Raw genomic sequence first — 18,672 nt, 5'->3', positions numbered from 1 at the left:
TCAGCAGCATCGAATGCCACAGGCAGGCAGAGAAGGACGAGGCCAAGAAGAGACCATGAAGCTTGGCCTGAAGAGGTCACGAGTGACTTCAGAGTTGGTGGACAAGGGCAGAAGCAGGAATGCAAAGGGTTGAGGAATGGTGAGAGGAATCCAGAGCAGTGAGTTGAGCACAGAATGCATTTCCACGGAATGAGGTTGAGAAAGGGAGAAGAGCTCTAAAACAATGAGGATCTAGAGCAGGGGTGGGGAACCTTTGGCCTTGAGGCCACATGAGGCACTCTAGGTCCTCAAGTGTGGCCCTCTGACTGAATCCAGGGGGCCACACGTGGCCTTGAGGGGAAGGTTCCCTACCCCTAGAAAAAGGTTGTTTTTAAGGATGGTGAGACGTGGGCCTGTCTGAAGGAGAGAGAAAGGGGGATGACGGAGGAGCAATCACATGGGGGGATGGGGTCCCATGCAAACGCACAGGGTTGGCCTTGGCAAGGAGCGGGGCCATCTTTTTGTGAGAGCCTTGGGAAAGGATGAGAAATGGGAGATGATATGCAGGAGTTCTGAGATAAAAATGGCGGTGGGTGGTCTCCATTTTCTCAGTAAAATAAGAAGCAAGGTTCCCAGCTGAGAGCAGGAGGGGGACAGGATCAGGAATGGCAGGAAGGCTTTGCTACACAGACCCAGGGGCCAGTTTCTGAGATCGCTTCTAGCTCCTCTGGCAGTCCCTGAGCTGGTGCTGAGCCATGGCCACGGAGGGTCTCTGTGCCAGGACGAGGGGCTCTAGAGCAGAGGGCAGTACAAAGCTCAAAGGGTCACCACTAAGTAGAGACGGGAAAGGGAGGGGAGTGGTCAAAGCACAAAGCAAATCCCAGAGGGCAAGAGCCGTGCAGGTCTAAATGGGCTTGGCAGGTGTAGAGTGCAGGGGAAGGGGTCCTGCAGGGGAGGGCACCTACAAAACCTCGGGCAGGAAAAGCAGGCACGGAGCTGGCAGCTAGGGTGACGTCATTGCCTCCGGGGCTCCCAGACTGTGAACTGGAGCCCCGGGCAGCTCTGGCCCCCAGACCCAAGCTTCAAGGAATGCAGCCGTAAAACCAGAAAGGATGGACGGGGCGGGGGCGATTTCACACATGTTGAGGGGTCAAGAGGGACAACACTGCGGCGGAAGAGGAAATGAGGTTCCCGTCCTGCCCAGACATTTGTCTAGGGTGTCATGGTCTTGAGCCGGGTGGCCTGGTCACCTCTGGGCCTGTTTCCCCGTCTGGACAAGGATGGACTCCTAGGTCCTTTCAGTTCAGATCAGCTGGGGGGGGGGGTGCCTGAGATCACGTGGCAAAGCGCTACCACAAGGTCGGTGAGCATTACTGCTCTGGGCCAGAGAGGAGCGGGCCCAGCTCCCTGCGCATGCGCCCCCCCACCCCCATCCCGGCGGCCGCGGCCTGGCGCCGACTCCGAGGCCGTGACCTCTTCTCCAATCAGGGGGAAACTTGCTCCCCTGGGCGAAGGGGGTAGGGGTGAGACGCGAGAACTCGGCGCAGCCAATTCCGACCATCTCTGCGCATGATGGACTGTACTCAGCTCAGCCAATGAGAGGACCGCTACTCCTTGACGTCATAGTTGGCCTCCATCCCCCCACACGCACCCAGGTAGCCTAGAACTCTGTTCGCGCAGTAACAAATGGAGAGCGCGCCGCGCCCCCTCCCACCCCCGCCGCCATTTCCTCTCTCCTCCTAACGGCTCGGGCCAATCCCGGCTCACCCAGCGCCCGGCCGCAGCTCTGCCAATCCGAGCGCTTCCATCCCCGCCCCGGCTCGAGCCTCCACCAATCGGCGGCGGGCGCCCTGTCCGCTGGCCCGCCCCCCCCCGTCCCCGGCGCCCCCCTCCTTCCTCTTTGTGCGTCTCGCGCTGCCCGCCCGCCGCCGCTGTCGTCGTCGCCGCCGCGCCCGCCGCGTGAGAGGAAGGAGCTCGCGCTCGGTCGCTCGCAGTGCGGTCCGGTTCGCTCGGAGGAGGCTCGCCGCCCGTGCCGCGACCCCACGAAGGTTCGCGAAGCCGAAACCCAAGTCGCCGACCCGGAGCCGCCGTCACCGCCCCAGCCGCCGCCGGCGCCGGTCCCCGGGGGCGCCATGGCGACCGGAGCGAACGCCACGCCGCTGGGTAAGCTGCACCCGCCGGCCGCGGCCCCGCCCGGTCTTCCCCCGGGGCCCGGGCCTAAGCGGGTCTTCGAGCCGCCGCCGCGCCGCGCCGCCGGGGCCGGGGGGGAGCGGGCCGGGGCCTGGGGCGGGGCTGATGGCGGCGCCGCTGGCCGCGGCCTTCCCCTTTACGGCGCTGCCGCCGCCGCCGCCCCCGCCGCCGCCTCCCGCAGCCGCTGCCGGTCCCGGCCCGGCCTCCGGGCCCCAGCCGCCGGGCCCCGCGTACCCGCAGGCGCAGCCGCCCCCTCCGCCGCCGCCTTCTTCGCAGCCGCCCCAGCCGCCGCCGCCGCTCTTCCAGCACGTGTCTCCGCCGCAGCCACCGCCGCAGCCGCTCCAGGACCCGCAGCCGGGCCCGGCCGGCGGGGCAGGAGGTGAGTCGGACGCTGAGAGCAAGCGAGAGAGAGGCCGGCGGCGCGCGGACAGGCCCGCTGTCCGAGGGGCGCGCGACACCACGGCGGCGGCACGCGGCGGCGGGAGCGCGCGCGCAGCGGGGGGGCGGTGGGAGGGGGTGGGGGGGCCGGCCTGGCCAACCCGGGCGGGGGGGGGGCGCACACCGCCGCCACTTACGCGCGCAGCCCGAGCCTGGGGAGCGGCCGGCGCGCACGCGCCGTCCTCGCCAGGTCGGGAGGGGAGGCGGGGCAGGGGCGAAAGCGCTGCGCGCACGCGCGGCCTGTTGGCTGGGCTCGCTGGAGTTTTGTGGTGCGCCTGCGCGCCTTTGAAAGCAAGTGGAAGGGGGAAGCGGGCCCGAGCCGGGGCAGGTTCAGCCGCGGGCGCCTCCTGGTGGACGGGTGGAGAGGGAGGGGGGCCGGGCAGCTCCCGCCTCGTATGGGGCGAGCGAGGCCTGTGAGAAAGGAGGGCAGGCGGCCGTGGAGGAGCCTCGGCCATGCTGGGCCACCCGGGCGGTGAGAGCGGGGCGCCGGGGGCTGGGGAGGGGGCGTCCGCCGACCTCCCTGGGCCTGCTTGAAGCCGCCTGGGTATAATGGGGGGACTCTGAGTCTTGGCCTGTCCCCCGACGTGCTGTGATGGCGGGGCTCAGGGTTCCCTCAGTCCCCCCCTTTGTTAGTAGAGGCTGTTAGTGGATGGGAAGCCTGGTGAATCTGAGGTCCGAGTCCAGTACCGGGTGGCTACGAGGTCTGGGAGTTTGTAGTGGCGGGATGCTTATTAAGTTTGGGGTCCCCTGAGGTCCCCCTCCACCTTTTTCGCTTGTGGAAGGTCGAGATCCGTATCTTTGCACCGGGATTGGCCGTCCCTTGGCTCGCTGTCCAGTTGTACGCTTGCAGGTTTGTGGGTTGTGTTTGGGTCTAATGAACCGCGTCTGCCCTCAGATTTCCCAAATAAGAAGAGGAAGAGGAGCCGATGGAACCAGGACACAATGGAACAGAAGACAGTGATTCCAGGAATGCCAACCGTCATCCCCCCTGGCCTTACGAGGGAACAAGAAAGAGCTTATATAGGTAAATACACGTTCTGCACGCAGATATGTTGCATCGTGTTATAGTTCATCTGAGAAATGTCACTGACTGCTGAATGAAGTGTTAAACATTGATATTTTCAAAATTTTTGAGATTTGGGCTATTGTCAGGTGTGCTTGCTTAACATTTTAACTCACCAGTTTTTGCCTAATGAGTACTGCATTGTGCAGCCCTGTCCTGCTCTGTTCATGACAGCAGTGGTCTCCATGGGTGCCAGGAGGGTGTGTTCATAGGGGGTGGTAGAATCCCTGGGACTTAGAATGAGATTAGTCTCACCCAAATTTTCCCTCAAAACAACTGATTAAGTTAACTTAATGAGGTTGGGGGAAAGGGAGGGAATCAGGCCTCTTTAAGTCAGGAGTTCCAGGGGACCCCAATGAACAGGAGCTTGTGGAAACAAGTGACCCTTCCTTTCCCCAAGAAGTATGGCTTCTTCCACAGTGGTACCATGGTGTGGCCTGAGAGGGGCAGAAAAAGCCAGAAGAGCTGAATTTAATGTCAGAGGTGCTTAAGAGAAAAAAACTCGGTGATGGTTTATCTTTTCCTTACGTTTGGTTCCAGAACGTTAACCTTCCCTTCAGCATCTGTTCTGGTCTCTGAAACTGTTTTAAGCAGAGGCTCTTGTATCTGCTCCCAAAGAACTTTGCTGGGAAAGGGATACTGTTTGGGGATGGAGCTGAGGGTGGGTAGTTGAAAATGTCTAATGTTCCACGGGGAGACACAGGACATTTCAAATGTTAAAAGAATTCTCTCTGTATTGGGAATAATTACCACATTGCAGTTGAAGTTAACCTCAAAGTGACCTGTCTTATTTTTTTTTTTATATAAGGTTTTTAATGCAGGCATTTATCTTTATTTGCCAACTTGTATAGGTGTCTAAAAAAAAGTCAATTTAAACAGTTTATTTTCCATCAAGGAGGCTGTGTAAATTTTTCCTCAGGCTCCTGAGGCTGTGGCCTTAAACAAATCCAGAGGCCTCTTCAAGGCAGGCAGCGAGGGTGTTTTCCTGGGTCAGTGCCACGGATGTCTTTTTTTGCCTTTGTGAACCTGAGAATTTTGGCCTCTTTGCTGGGCAGCCAGAGGCTCTGTAGGTGCAGACGGCTCCAGATGCAGGCCTTCTGATTGGCCTTCCTTACCCTGGAAAGCCTGCCCTCTAGTGGACAGTTGCTCTGGGAAACTACCGACCTTAGAAGAGATGAGAGAGACCCTCATCCCTTGGAAAGCAGCCCAGTGCTGTCGACTCCTTTGTACCTTAGGTCTCTGTGTTAACGGACAAAGCCCCAGAGTTATTTACAGCAGCAATCAGTGTAGAGTCAAAGGGCAAGCCGGGGTAGATCTCAGCTAACTGCAAACCACAGGACTTCAGACATTACCCGCCACTGGGGGAGGGGATTGCATCAAAGTCGTTAGTGTGTTGGGCGTCTGTCCGGAAGTCCGAGGGACGCTGTGTCTCGTGAGTCTCCCACGCCCACATTTCAGTGAGTAAGTTGTAATCCTGAAGGTGACTTTCACCTTGGGCCGCTGAACCTGGGCTGCTTTGACTTCCAAGGTTTTTATACGGCAGAAGAGACGAGACTAGACACCTTCACTTGGAGGTACATGACGTCCCATTCAGTTACAGGCTTGGTGTAGGCCATTGTCCCTGGTTGTAGGTGTGCCTAACAGTCGAAACTCTCAGTTGGTTTAAAGGTAAGAAGGAGGTGATTATTCAAACATCTTTGGGGGAAATGGTCTTGTGTCCCTGGGTGCTACAGGTCTCATTATCTCTGAAGTCAAGTAACGATGCTCAGGGACACTGGTAGATTATTATCATTATTATCATCATCATTATTTATTACAGTTGTGAAACCCTCACCTTCCTTTCTTCTATACAGCCTCAAATGTCGGGAACCAAGGTGGGGGGTCACATGTTACTCCCATTTGCCCTTTGTGCCTGTCCCCCTAAAATCTTTGCGGTAAAAAAAACAAAACCAAAAACAATTCTTGCATCTGTGGCTATTGGTTTGTGTATATTGCTTGTAATCTAACACTTGAATAGCAGGTATATTAGCAGCTATACCTAATGTGGATGGGCCTGATAGGATGAAATAGGATGGATGTGAATTTCTGTGTTGTAAGGTGTTTGAAGTGATAACCAGATTATCTTAAGAGGGGGTTTGGAAGGAGAATCAGTATGCCCAGTAGCATGATCCACACTGGAAAGGAAATGGTCTTAGGTCAACTGGTATCACTTTCGTATTATTAATCCTCTCCTGTGTTAATTAGTCCTCAGCACAGACCACTTGTTTTAATTGGGGGGGGGGAAGAAAGAAAAAAGACTTTTGGCCCTGACAAGATTAATTTGGTGGGGCAGGGGTATTGCTGATGTCCATGATTTATATCTGTTAGCAGTTGTAGCAAACTGTTAGGCCAAGTAGAGCAGAAACATCTCACCTCCCCACAAATTGTTTTGTTGTCAGCCTTAGTCGTTAGGCAGCCTTTATTGCTAACCCCTCTTCCAACAAACTGTTTGCTTCCCAATTGATAACCTTCTCTGAAGAGAAAAATACCTAGAGATATAAACGGACTCCTGCCGAAGTATAAGATTGGTAGGTGGTTGGGGGTTTTCCTCAGTTTGTTCCCTGGTCAGTCATCCCTTTCAAAGTCTCCAAGTTCTTCATGCTTTGATGTTGAGATTTGAAATGTTTTTTGGTAACATTGTCTTTTTTCCATCCTTTTTTTCTTTCCTAACCTGGTTTCTTCCAGTGCAACTGCAGATAGAAGACCTGACTCGCAAACTGCGCACAGGAGACCTGGGCATCCCCCCTAACCCTGAGGACAGGTTGGGAAACAGTTTTAACCAGCTGACAGTAACGCTTTTACCTTTTTCTCAATACATTTTTGGTGGCAACATAATGTGTCAGTTCAATGCAATCCTGATAAGATGCCTTTGGTACTCTGACTCTTTGGGGAACTAAGATTTAAACACAATTCTATATAACAATATATGTGAGCAGTTAACAGTTAGAAATTTGGAACGGAACTTAATTTTTAGCAAAACCAAAAGTCTGCAGGAAATGGACAACTGGTTTCCAATTGGTAAGCGTGTAGATTTGAACCTGTTCCTGGTACAGGGCAAGTCAGGTGGCCAGTTAACTGACCTTTCAGAGCCTGCTTTGGCCATGAGCCCACGTAGCATCTTCCTCACAGGTACACACGGTGCAGGATTAAGAACACATTTTTTTGTGCATCATTGAGGTTGAAGCAGCCCAGAAACTTCATCTGGGGAGCTGATAACGCCCGTTTTCTGCTCATGGTTTTGAGATGGTTTTAAAATCAGATGAGATTTCTAACCAACTTCCTTCACTGCCAGCTAATAATATTGCAGCTTTGGCCAATGCCTGGGGGTGTTGGGAGGAGGGCCTAGGGTCTCTCCTCTGTTTGGGGTGAAGGGCAGCCCTACAACCTTTTTTGAAGGGGGAAATGGGGCCCTCCAAAAACCAGCTGTGGTCGCATTGGTCTTTCAGCTCACAGTCTCGGACCGTTGCTCTGAGGGGACTTCACTTTTTTAACCAGTTTTATTGGCTTGTGGATCTTGGAATAGCTGCGATCTGGTTGTCTAAGAGGAGGGCAAGAATCCCTCCATTTACATTCGATTTTCGGTTAGAGCATGCAGCACAATTGAGCTCATTTTGCTTTAAAACTCGAGTTTTGTGTCTAAGTTTTTGGCTTTCATTACCCAATTAATGGTGCATTAAATCAGGAAGATGATGTAATAATGGGCCGCAGGCCACTCACTCATGCATCTTTCTGCTGCCCTTTGTTTGCCAGGAAACAAATTAACTTCCTTCCTTCTCCACATTGACCCCTTAGTTTTACTTATCCCATTACATTTCATTAATTTTTCACTTGCAGTGTTTTGTCGTGGGTTTGGGCTGTTTTTTCCTTTTTTTTTTCTTTTTTCTTTATTTTTTTTGGAGGGTTACGTATTCTAGGTTACAGACCACAACTGTAGAGTGCCCTTTTGGCTTTTTTCCCTTTAACTATGTGTTTACAGGTTACTAAACCAGTCTCTAAAAAGGTGAATTTTTAACAAACCTGTTGCTCCCTGGAGGAATTGGGATTAGAGTTTAGTTTTACTGTTATGGAAGTGAAGAAGTTAAACCAATCTAACCACTAGAAAGCTAGCTTTTGTTTTTCCTTGATCATGGGAAGGGGTGAAATTGTTACGAAGGCAGTTTTGTGTGAGGGCTGGAAAGCCAAACTTTGTCCACAAATCAGGCAGCCAGAAATGCCCATTCCCTGATAGAGAAGCACAGGTCCAGGGCGGAATCTGGCCAGGGTTGTCTGATCTTCTAAATGCAAGCCTGGGATTAGAAATCAAACCTGAGCAAAGCCGAGTTTTTCCTTCCCCACCCATTCATATGGAGAGAGTCCATATGGCCAGGGTTGGAGGCAAATGCACAAATCAGTTTCCTATCTCACTAAACATTGCTTAAGAAGGTTAACCTTGAAATTGAGCCACTTAATGCAATTGCATTGCTGCTTAACTTGCCCAGTTTAAACTGTTAATGAGCCTCTTGTAGCTTAAATGTTACACCTTACGATGGGGTAGTAGAATGACAATGGGGGAGTCTTGTTTGCTGGTGACTTCTTGGATCGTGCTAGAAACGGAGGTGTCCTTAGTCGTCATCAGTCATGAACAAACCTGACCTTTTATTCTACCGTGTGTCTAACAAACATGTGGCGTGACATGGTTCCTTTAGGCTGAGAAGACAGTGGGAGCAGCCGCTTTCAGTCCTTGCTCTCCAGCTAGGCAAGGCGAGGGCCTCTCATCTCAAACCAAGGCTACTCCAGGATGGTTTTTGATAACCTGATCCATATGCTCTCTTCCCTTCTTGCAGCTGCTACTAAATTGTCATTCACAATGTCAAGCTCTGGTCCTTTTTATAACCATACTCAAAATTCTAGGAGTGTAACCTCTTTTTTTATCACTGCAAAAACAGCTGTGGTAAACTGACCTTTTTATAATTGGTATTTTTTTACTTGTAGCAACAGCATTTTACTCTTTAAAAAAGAGAACGAATCTGCTTTGCTTTCTGGGCTTGTAAACCCTGTGGGAGAGCGAGATGGGCTTTCCCCACCCTTGCTGTTTGCAGGCTCAGACCGTAGGCAGGTGTTTGACCAAATCTGCATTTGCAGCCTCTTCTAGAAGCTGCATTACCATTTTAACGATTTTCTCTACTCAGACTCCCCAACCTCTAACCCTTAAACAGCCAGAAAACAGGTTGACTCGTGGGCCTTGGGTGCAGCCTGCCAGGACATTGATGGAAAAGCAGACGCGAAGCCTTGAACCATCTCTCTCCATTGTGGCAGCCATGTAGCTGCGGTAGCCTTGAGTCCCAGTTAGACTGGATCAAAGATTTAATCCTAATGATAGCTTACATTATGGAATAATAAATAGTTGTGCTGTTTTGGGGGGTACAGGCATTCTCTCCCTAGTAGAGCACAAGGTCTCTAAGAATATCTAAATTTTGGCTTCATGGCTCATTACGTTGCATAAGACATTCATGTCAGTTCAAGTTTTTTCTCAGTTTAAACACCATGAGTTATACTCCCCCCCCCCAAGTGTGAGAGTGTGGCTGAGATCCACAATTATTCTTATTGCCCCCAGCATCCCCACCAAGGACAGAATCCATTTTTTCCTTTCGTCCCCTTTCCTCTTCTCTCGCTTCTCACCCCCCAGTGTTGTAAGCCAGCTTACGCCTCCCCATTGCACACTATATTGAATAGCACACGTTATGGTCGGTTCCTCCGAACAGAGTGGCATTTAGGGTCTGAGAGGTAGGGGGGTCCAGGGGAAGACTAATTATAGTCCTGATGGGACAGGCAGAGGGGTGGAGAGTTTGACGCCGTGCTGTTTCCCACAGGTCCCCTTCCCCTGAGCCCATTTACAATAGCGAGGGGAAGCGACTCAACACGAGGGAATTTCGGACCCGGAAGAAGCTGGAGGAAGAAAGACACAACCTCATCACTGAGATGGTGGCGCTCAACCCTGACTTCAAACCACCTGCAGATTACAAGTGAGGGAGGGCCGAGTTAGAACCTCAAGTGGGCTAGCTTGAGACTGAAGCAGATCGGTCCCATTTTCCTTGGCTTTCCTGTCTATCTAAACCGGGAGGGTTGTAGACAAGCTTTTAGAGCTCTTGACCTTGGCTGTCTCTTAGGATAGGTAATAGAGGGCATTGGGGGAGAGGTGTTGGGACCTTGAGAATATGATCTTGAGAATGTGTTATCTTTTGTAGACCTCCGGCAACCCGGGTAAGCGACAAGGTGATGATACCGCAAGATGAATATCCAGAAATCAACTTTGTGGGACTTCTCATTGGGCCCAGGTGAGTGCTGCCTCAGGAGAGAGAAGCCATGCAGACTAGAGCCAGCACTTCGGGGCTTGTCAGAGGCTGCTTTTCCTTCTAGGTTTTTGGTAGGGAAAAGCACTTGAGCTGGTCTATAGCTTCCCTGTTTTACCACAGAGAAATCAAATCCTCCGTAACCAGCTGCTTGAGCAGAGGCCACGTGGGCGTGGGGGGGGGTGGGGGAATGCAGTTCTTTGGAGTTTCAGTTCCTCATGAACACCGCCTAGCCCATTCTTTGGTGCCCACCTTTTCTTTCTGACAGGAGTCTTATAATTATTAATCCTCTCTCGCTTTGCATGTACCTCATAGGGGCAACACCTTGAAGAATATTGAGAAGGAGTGCAATGCCAAGATTATGATCCGGGGGAAAGGGTCCGTGAAGGAAGGCAAGGTTGGGCGCAAGGATGGACAGATGCTGCCAGGGGAAGATGAGCCCCTGCATGCCCTAGTTACTGCCAACACCATGGAGAATGTCAAAAAGGCAGTAGAGCAGGTAAGTGAATATTGGCAAGGTTTTACAACCCCTTTTTTAAAAATCACTGGCTTGTCCCCACATTGCCTTTTCTGCCAGTACCTGTGCCCAGAGAGCCATTTCTTCTAACAGACAGGAAGGGGAGGGGGGGGGAAGGCAGTTCAGTGTTCCATACATCAGCAGAGAAGGGAGGAAAGAGCATTTTCATATCTTTGGGGCAGAGCCAAGCTGGCCACCTTAATTAACATGTATTTTCGGGTTAGGCTTTTTTTTTTTTCCATCTTTCCATTTGCATCATAGACATGTTTCTATTGCATAAGTTCATAGAAGTCACTTTTTATGCTTCTTTGTGTCCTTACTCTTTTTTTAAATTTTATTAGTTTATTTTGATTTATCAACAATCACTTCCATATGCTTTTGAGTTTAAAATTTTTCTCCCCCTTCCTTCCCACCACTCTCCCCAAGACGGCACACAATCTGCTACAGGCTATACATTTATGTTGCTATTAAACATTTTCATATTTTCACATTAGTGAAGTTGTAAGTAAAAATTAAAACCAATAGGAGGAACCATCAGAAAGAGGAAACAAAATTCAACAGGAGAGAAAAAAAATGATAGCAATTTAACTTCCATAGTTCTTTCTTTGGATGTGGACAGCATTTTCCATGCCGAGGCCTCTGGAGATGTCTTAGATCCTTGTGATGCTGAGAAGGGTTCAGTTTAACAATATTAGTCATCACACAATGTGGCTGTTATTGTGTACAAAGTCCTTGGTTCTGCTCACTTCACTCAGCATCAGACCATACAAGTCTTTCCAGGTTTTTCTGAAGTCAGCCTGTTCATCATTTCTCATAGCACAATAGTATTCCGTTACATTCATATACCACAACTTGCTCAGCCATTCCCCAATGGATGGGCATCCTCTCAATGTCCACTTCTTTGCCACTACAAAAAGAGCTGCTATGAATATTTTTGTACATGTGGGTCCTTTTCCTATTTGTTTGATCTCTTTGGGATATAGCCCTAGAAGTGCTATTGCTGGGGCAAAGGGTATGCACATTTTTATAGCCCTTTGGGCATAGCTCCAAATTGTTCTCCAGAATGGTTGGCTCATTTCACAACTCCACCAACAATGCATTAGTGCTCCAATTTTCCCACATCTTCTCCAGCATTTATCATTTTCCTGTTTTGTCATGTTGGCCGTTCTGATAGGTGTGCTGTGGTACTTCAGAGCTGTTTTGATTTGCATTTCTCTAAATCGATAGTGATTTAGAGCATTTTTTCATATGACTATAGATGGCTTTAATTTCTTCATCTGAGAACTGTCTGTTCCTATCCTCTGACCACTTATCGGCTGGGGAAATCTTACTCTCTTTTTAAAGCTTAGTGGTGTTCCCAGACATTGATATTATAACTGTAGTTTATTTGGCTGTTCCTCACTTACGGGTGTATTTTTTCCCAGTTCTTTATTATTACAAAAAGTGATGGCGTAAGTAGTTCGATTCATGGTCCTTTGGCCTGTGTTTGGAGATCTAGGAGTTCACTTGACCTGCTCCATTTACCCCTTAACCTCTGTAACTTCCTAGATTCGGAACATTCTGAAACAGGGCATTGAAACCCCGGAGGACCAGAATGACTTACGGAAGATGCAGCTTCGAGAATTAGCCCGCTTGAATGGGACTCTCCGGGAGGATGACAACAGGTGTTTATTTGGGAGGGGTCTTGAGAACTGTTTTGGAGGGAAGGGGGGGTAGGGGGGGAGATGGAGCTTGGCCCTCGAGTTGACTCTTCCTTTTTTGGTCTTGGTAGGATTTTGAGACCGTGGCAGAGCTCGGAGACCCGGAGCATCACAAATACCACCGTCTGCACCAAGTGTGGAGGGGCCGGCCACATTGCTTCAGATTGCAAATTCCAAAGGTGGGCCCCTGCCTAGAGTATGCGCACTGGATTAGTAGTGTTTACCTAGTACCTGCCAGGCACTTGCAGAGTGCTAGACAGTTAGGATCTTAGCTGATCCTCACAACTGCCCTGAAGGCGGCTACTTCTCTCATCCTTATTTTACGTGAGAAGACAAAGAGGGTGAACGCCTTGCCTAGAGGAACATAGCCAGCAAGGCTGACTTTGAATGCAGGTCTTCCTGCCTCCAGATGGAGCTGCGTGCCCTGTGGTCCTCTGTGTCCCCTACCTGCCCTTCGTATGTTAAAAGTAGAGGCAGTTTAAACTAAGCCCAAGCCAAGCTTGAGCTTGATCAGCTGAGCGAAGCAGGCCTTGTACCATGCTGTATGTGAGTCTGCTGAGTCCTCGTTTTAAAGCTCGAGTGATGGGAGCACCCAGCGATGGTGAACATCTGGGGGAAAAGTTGCATCGCTTCTAGTCGTTTCTTTGGCCCCAAGAACTGGGCCTTTCTCTCTAGAGATTATTGGGTGTTTGCATGGGTACTAAGATGTTCTGGTGGCTGCTAGAGACAAGTTTGTGGAGACCAGAAGTTTTAAGCTAATGATAGATGTGCCATCTGAGATTTCAAAACAGTCTGGAACTTGAGAGTTTTTCTAAAGACTATTAATAGCATTTACTTTCTAGATTTTCCCTTCTCTGGCAGTTAATTCAGAATTTGGGGGGCGCCCACTTTCCCAAGACGTGTAAAAGACCATTCTCTTTTAGCACCCTCTGTTGGTCCCATGGTTTGCGTGACTGTTCCTGTCAAAGTCGACAAACCTGGACGATCGTAGTTTGTTACGTGGAACTTGGGGGGTAGGCAGGTTTGGAGCATACTACTCTTTGTGTACTGTGAATACATAGAGGAAGATGACTGCATTTACGTGAAAGGCTCGGTTTGCACACGTTTGATCTCCCAGGAATTTCCGAAGTTATCGACAGGGTTGCTTGTCTTGTGGTGGTGGCATCCCATCGATGAAATGGGTGGAGCATCATAGCAACGCTAGGTCTAGCTGTAGCTGTGGCTTGAGCCCTTCACTCCTCTCTGATGCCCAAGTATGTGTGTGCTGACCTGGTGAGTTCCAAGGCCCTCAGTCTTTGGCATGTTGAGGAAGGGTCTCTTTTTTTCTTCTAGGCCTGGTGACCCCCAATCAGCCCAGGACAAAGCCCGCATGGATAAAGAATACCTGTCTCTCATGGCAGAGTTGGGTGAAGCTCCCGTCCCAGCTTCTGCTGGCTCGGCCTCCGGGCCTGCCACCGCACCCCTGGCCAGCGCCCCTCGACCTGCTGCCCCCCGCCAACAACCCACCGCCGCCGGTGAGTGCCAGCCATTTCCCTTTCTGGCTAGGTTGCTCTCTTCCCTTTGGGTTAGGTGGCAACAAAAGCCCGTTTTTCAGGTTGACGCATGGTGTGGTCACTTGGGCAACATTGTTCTCCCAGCTTGTCAGGTCATTCTAAGGGATAAAAGGATCTTTTGAGGTTCTCTCACCCTTGATTTTGGGTCCGGCCACACAATCTGAGAGAACAATGTTGCCATCAGCAAATGTAGGCAAGAACACAGATGGGAAATGCTCTCACGTAGTCTCTCATGTCCACTACCCAGAGCCGGCCACCGTGGATGAACTCGGGACCCTCAGAGAATCGTCCGTACCATGGCATGCATGGCGGAGGACCTGGTGGGCCTGGCGGTGGACCTCACAACTTTCCCCATCCACTGCCCAGCCTGACGGGCGGGCACGGCGGCCATCCCATGCAGCACAACCCTAATGGGCCCCCACCCCCCTGGATGCAGCCACCACCGCCACCGATGAACCAGGGGCCCCACCCACCTGGGCACCATGGCCCTCCTCCAATGGGTAAGTAAGTGTCAGACCAGAAACCTTGGGGATTTGGGTTAGGCGGTGGGGGGGGGGGGTCGTGCCAGGCCACTGTGAGAGTCTAGAGCAGCTCTTGAAGTGACTGGACTAGTAGACCGCATTGGGGCGTGCCCTTGGCATTCCATGGGCTTGTCGCTGGGAAGGAGGAGCACAGCTCCCATTTGGTCACGGGGAGCTGATCCCTGGGTTGGGAGGGGAAGGGATCAGCTCTTCTAGCAGGCCGGATATGGGGGTTTTCATGGGTCTGTTGGACCCTCCTACCTGGAATAACTGGAGTCCTGGGCTGCGGCTGTGGAGGTGGCAGTGGGGGCGGGAGTCTTATCTAGCCAGTGCAAATGTCCTGCTAAGTCCCTGCTCTTCCTTCCATCAAGATCAGTACCTGGGAAGTACGCCTGTGGGCTCTGGGGTCTATCGCCTACATCAAGGAAAAGGTAATGGAGCTGGGTGTCCGGCATGGGGGGGTACCCCCCCTCATGTGGCCACTCGCCTCCCCTGCCTCGGGAACTTTGAAGGCTGGCTGTGCCTGTGGTCTCACCCCTTTCTTCTGCCTTGCAGGTATGATGCCGCCTCCGCCTATGGGCATGATGCCGCCACCGCCGCCTCCCAGTGGGCAGCCCCCACCCCCTCCCTCTGGCCCTCTTCCCCCATGGCAGCAGCAGCAGCAGCAGCCTCCGCCTCCCCCGCCGCCCAGCAGCAGTATGGCTTCCAGTACCCCCTTGCCATGGCAGCAAAGTGAGTAGAAGATTCCTGGTTGTGGGGCTGTGGGGGGAGGGGGCTGTGGGGGGGGGCAACACGAGCCATCGAGATGATCTCACCGGGGGTGGGGATGGGGCGCTAGCGTCTAGAGTCGGGTGGCTTTAGGAACAAGGTGCCGTGATGTCTGGTGTGGCGTGATTCTGGCATGGCGGACGCTGAGGCCTCAGGGCCTGTTTGGGGCAGGCCTCGTTTTCCTTTCTGCTGGACCACTAGTATAGGCAGCAGGTGTGAGCCTGGGGTGCCTGGGGCGGGGCAAGGTTGGCTTCCCGTGAAGGGGGGCTCTGGTTGCATGGACTGTGGAGGGAAGTGAGACTGAAGGGCCGGCTGGGGGCGGGGCGGGCGCAAGAGCGACTGGTCTTGAGGTTGAAAGTGCCGTTGGTGGTGATAGGGTGGGAGGGCTGTCAGGGCTGGTTCTCGTGTGTTCCCCCCAGCCCTTACTGGGGCCTTGGTGACAAGGGGCTTTTTATGTGAAGCCCCAGAGACCTTTAGGCTGACCCCAGGGTACGTCCTGCCCCACCCCCGCCACTCCCCTTCCCCAGGACAGCCTTCCCGCCCCACAATGTAACGCATGCCGAGCCAGGAGCAGGCGCCCCCGGCCCCCAAATCCCAAGCCAGCAGCCGCAGAGAGCCGCGGTGTGCCCCCCCGCGCGTGTGACCTTGGGCTTCTTTACCACCCCAGATACGACGACTACCACCACGAGCGCTGGCACAGGGTCCATCCCGCCATGGCAACAGCAGCAGGCGGCTGCCGCAGCTTCTCCAGGAGCCCCTCAGATGCAAGGCAACCCCACTATGGTGCCCCTGCCCCCCGGGGTCCAGCCGCCTCTGCCGCCCGGGGCCCCCCCCCCTCCGCCGCCTCCGCCACCTGGTTCCGCCGGCATGATGTACGCCCCGCCCCCTCCTCCTCCGCCTCCCATGGACCCTTCTAACTTTGTCACCATGATGGGCATGGGGGTGGCGGGCATGCCACCCTTCGGGATGCCTCCAGCTCCCCCACCGCCTCCACCACAGAACTAGACTTGATTTTTTTTTTAAGAAAATATATATATATTATATATATATTATATATATATATAATTGGTCTCGTTAAAACACACGCCGAACCTCACCATATGGAGCCAGACATTGGGACGCACGCATGTTGTATGTGTGTGCACGCACAGGGCTGGGCTGTGCGAGGAAGCCTGTCCCGGGCGACCGAGGACTCGCTTGGGAGCAGGCAGGCGTTAGTAGGGGCGCCAGCTTGGGCTCTCCTGGCGCCCCGTAGCATCGAGTCTCTTCTTTGTCTTCTCTCTCCTCACCCAACTCCCCTTGCCCCTCCCCAAATGGGGCCGCCAGGATCCGTCCCCGCGGCGGTGGCCCGCGCCATGCGAGTGAGGACTTTCCGCGCCCATTGGTGACCCTTCCGGGGAGACAGCCTCAGCAGCGCCCCTGGTGGACGGGATGGTTCGGCAAAGCAGCTTGACTTATTTTTGTGGACGGAATCGGAACACGCTGGCTCCATATCGTGAATTTTTTATTATTTTTTTTCTTCCTTTTCCTTTGTATTTCCTTTTCTCTTGCTTTCCTCAGACTCCGTCCAAGGAGATGCTGTCCCCGGTCTTCCGCTGCAGTTACCCCCCTTTTCCTTCTTCCCAGGCCTAGATTGTTGGCTTTCTGTAGTACAGGGAGCAAGTGGAGATTTCCCCTGTGGTGTGGTGGGCTGGGTAGAAAGGGTATCAGGGGCCCAGGGCCAGGCTCCTTCCTTCTCGGCTCGTGCCTGAAGAAGTTGTGTCCAGCCCCTTACAGACCCCCTCGTGGGGCCGTGGCAGGGCTTTGCCAACTCTGCCTGCCCTTTGATCTCATTTGCTCCTCCTGCTGACAGAATGTCTTTCTTCAATTTATTTTAGTCCCAAATGTCTGAATGTTTTGTGGTGGGGGGGAGAGGCTCCCCCTCTGCTCCCTCCTCCCCCCTTCCCTCTTCATGGAGTGATTATGTGGACGATGATGTGTAAAGCACTCTTTTCTTCCTCACCGCTTTCTCTGCAGAGATTTCTTTTGGCCTATTATTTGGTGTACAATAAAACACTGCATTAAAAGGGGGATGTTCCATTGAGTAAAACAGCAGTGTGACTTTCTGGGTCTTTAATTTTGCCTCTCTTTTGCCTTTGAATGTTGCTCTGTCCCCCTAGCCAGTGTGGGACCCTACCCCCATGTAGGGTGGGTTTCTCCCTTGGGGCTAACAAAACTGGAAGACTTCCAGCTCCTTAAAGGCCTTCCCCTGGGGGTGGCCAGGCCTTTGGGATTTATGTCTGCGGGCAGGTAGCCACCCACCTGGAAGGCGCTGGGCCTCGGGGAGACATGAGCCGAAAGGTCAGGCTAGCTAATCCGGCCTGTCACGTCAGGCACACAGCAGCTAAAATTAACACTGCCGAGTGGCTTTTTTGCTTCTCTGGAGGCTGGGCAGAGAGGGAAGGCAGCTGAGCTCCCCTTACCTGGTGCTGCCATCTGGGGAGCATTTTCCAGCTCCCGAGTCTCTCAACCTGACTCTGCCCGGTCTAGTGTTCGTGCACCCACACACTGGCTCCAGGTGATTGAGAGTATCTCCCGCTTCCTCTGGGCCCGAGGCACATCCACCCTCCCTCTGGGGATACCTTGGATACACCATAGCTACCTGCTGCTGTTGTCTTCCCTTTTGGGCAGCCTGTGTCCCCAGGGGCCCTGGCACAGCACTACATAGGGCAGGGGGCCCGGGTACGGGCGCAGCTCAGGGCCAGAGCCTCTTCTGTGAAGGCTGGTGTACAAAAATCCAAAGCCGTCCCTTAGCCTGGGAGTGGTCCAGGGAAGCGCTTTCCCTTCAGTTTAAGCTTTAAAGAGATGAGGTGGGGGGCGATTCTGAAGTTTGCATTGCACCCCTGCTGCCTTGGTTTTTCTGGTGGGCTTGGGGTGGTTGATTAGCCCTTTGAAGCTCTGGAAGAGCCTGAGTGGCACTATGTGGGTTTTAGAAACAAAATCGATGGCTAAGCTGCAGCCTGGCTCTCTGGGCTGTGCTTCCCCTGGGGACTGCTGCACTCCTTGGGTTTATTCTCTCTGCTTCAGCTGTCAGCCTTCATTAAGGATTTGGTGAATAAGAAGTAGTCTGATGCCAAGCACGTGAATGGGGAAATTGAGGCAGCTGGAAAACACTGACTCCCTGAGAAGTTCCCTGGTCTGTTTTCTCCCGTGAAGGCAGTGCCAGGAATAGATTGAGGTGTTCTCTCCCAGACCCAGTCCTTTCTGAAATGGGCAAAAGCGTGAGATGAGAGGCGAGTGTGGCGCCCTCCTCCCCAGCTGGAGGACAAGCTTTGAAGTCCATAGTCCGGAAAGGGAGCAGTGAGCTGATACCACCAGGGAAAGGTCACGGCGAATTTGACACCCAGAGTCGGCCAGGACTTGGGGAGAAACCCAAGATCTACTGAGAAGCAGGTGCCGTATTTCCCGAGTACAGAAGATGGCTGAGCTCTGTGCAGAGGCAGCATGCTAATGCCTGGCAGGGCCAGGACTGAGTGAGACCTGCACCATGAGGCACCTGGGGTCTCACTGGGATGAGAGAGACAGTCTGGGCACTA

At 52.8% G+C, this 18,672-nt stretch overlaps 1 protein-coding gene across 1 annotated transcript; it reads left to right on the top strand.

Moving 5' to 3' along the window:
* The first annotated feature begins 1,874 nt into the window (after window positions 1–1,874).
* On the top strand, window positions 1,875–16,117 carry SF1 (splicing factor 1). The gene is given in 15 exon segments (XM_078148621.1): window positions 1,875–2,231; window positions 2,233–2,548; window positions 3,503–3,631; window positions 6,395–6,470; window positions 9,559–9,711; window positions 9,934–10,023; window positions 10,354–10,537; window positions 12,104–12,219; window positions 12,327–12,434; window positions 13,588–13,744; window positions 13,746–13,769; window positions 14,035–14,308; window positions 14,701–14,760; window positions 14,885–15,061; window positions 15,765–16,117. Coding segments are annotated over 15 exon segments (2,322 nt in total). The 5' UTR covers window positions 1,875–2,111; the 3' UTR covers window positions 16,103–16,117.
* Window positions 16,118–18,672: the final 2,555 nt, after the last annotated feature.

This window comes from Phascolarctos cinereus, unplaced genomic scaffold (genome assembly GCF_003287225.1).
Source record: "Phascolarctos cinereus isolate Bilbo 61053 unplaced genomic scaffold, phaCin_HiC Scaffold_9;HRSCAF=440, whole genome shotgun sequence".
NCBI lineage: Eukaryota > Metazoa > Chordata > Mammalia > Diprotodontia > Phascolarctidae > Phascolarctos > Phascolarctos cinereus.
This window is presented reverse-complemented; position numbering and strand designations above follow the sequence as displayed.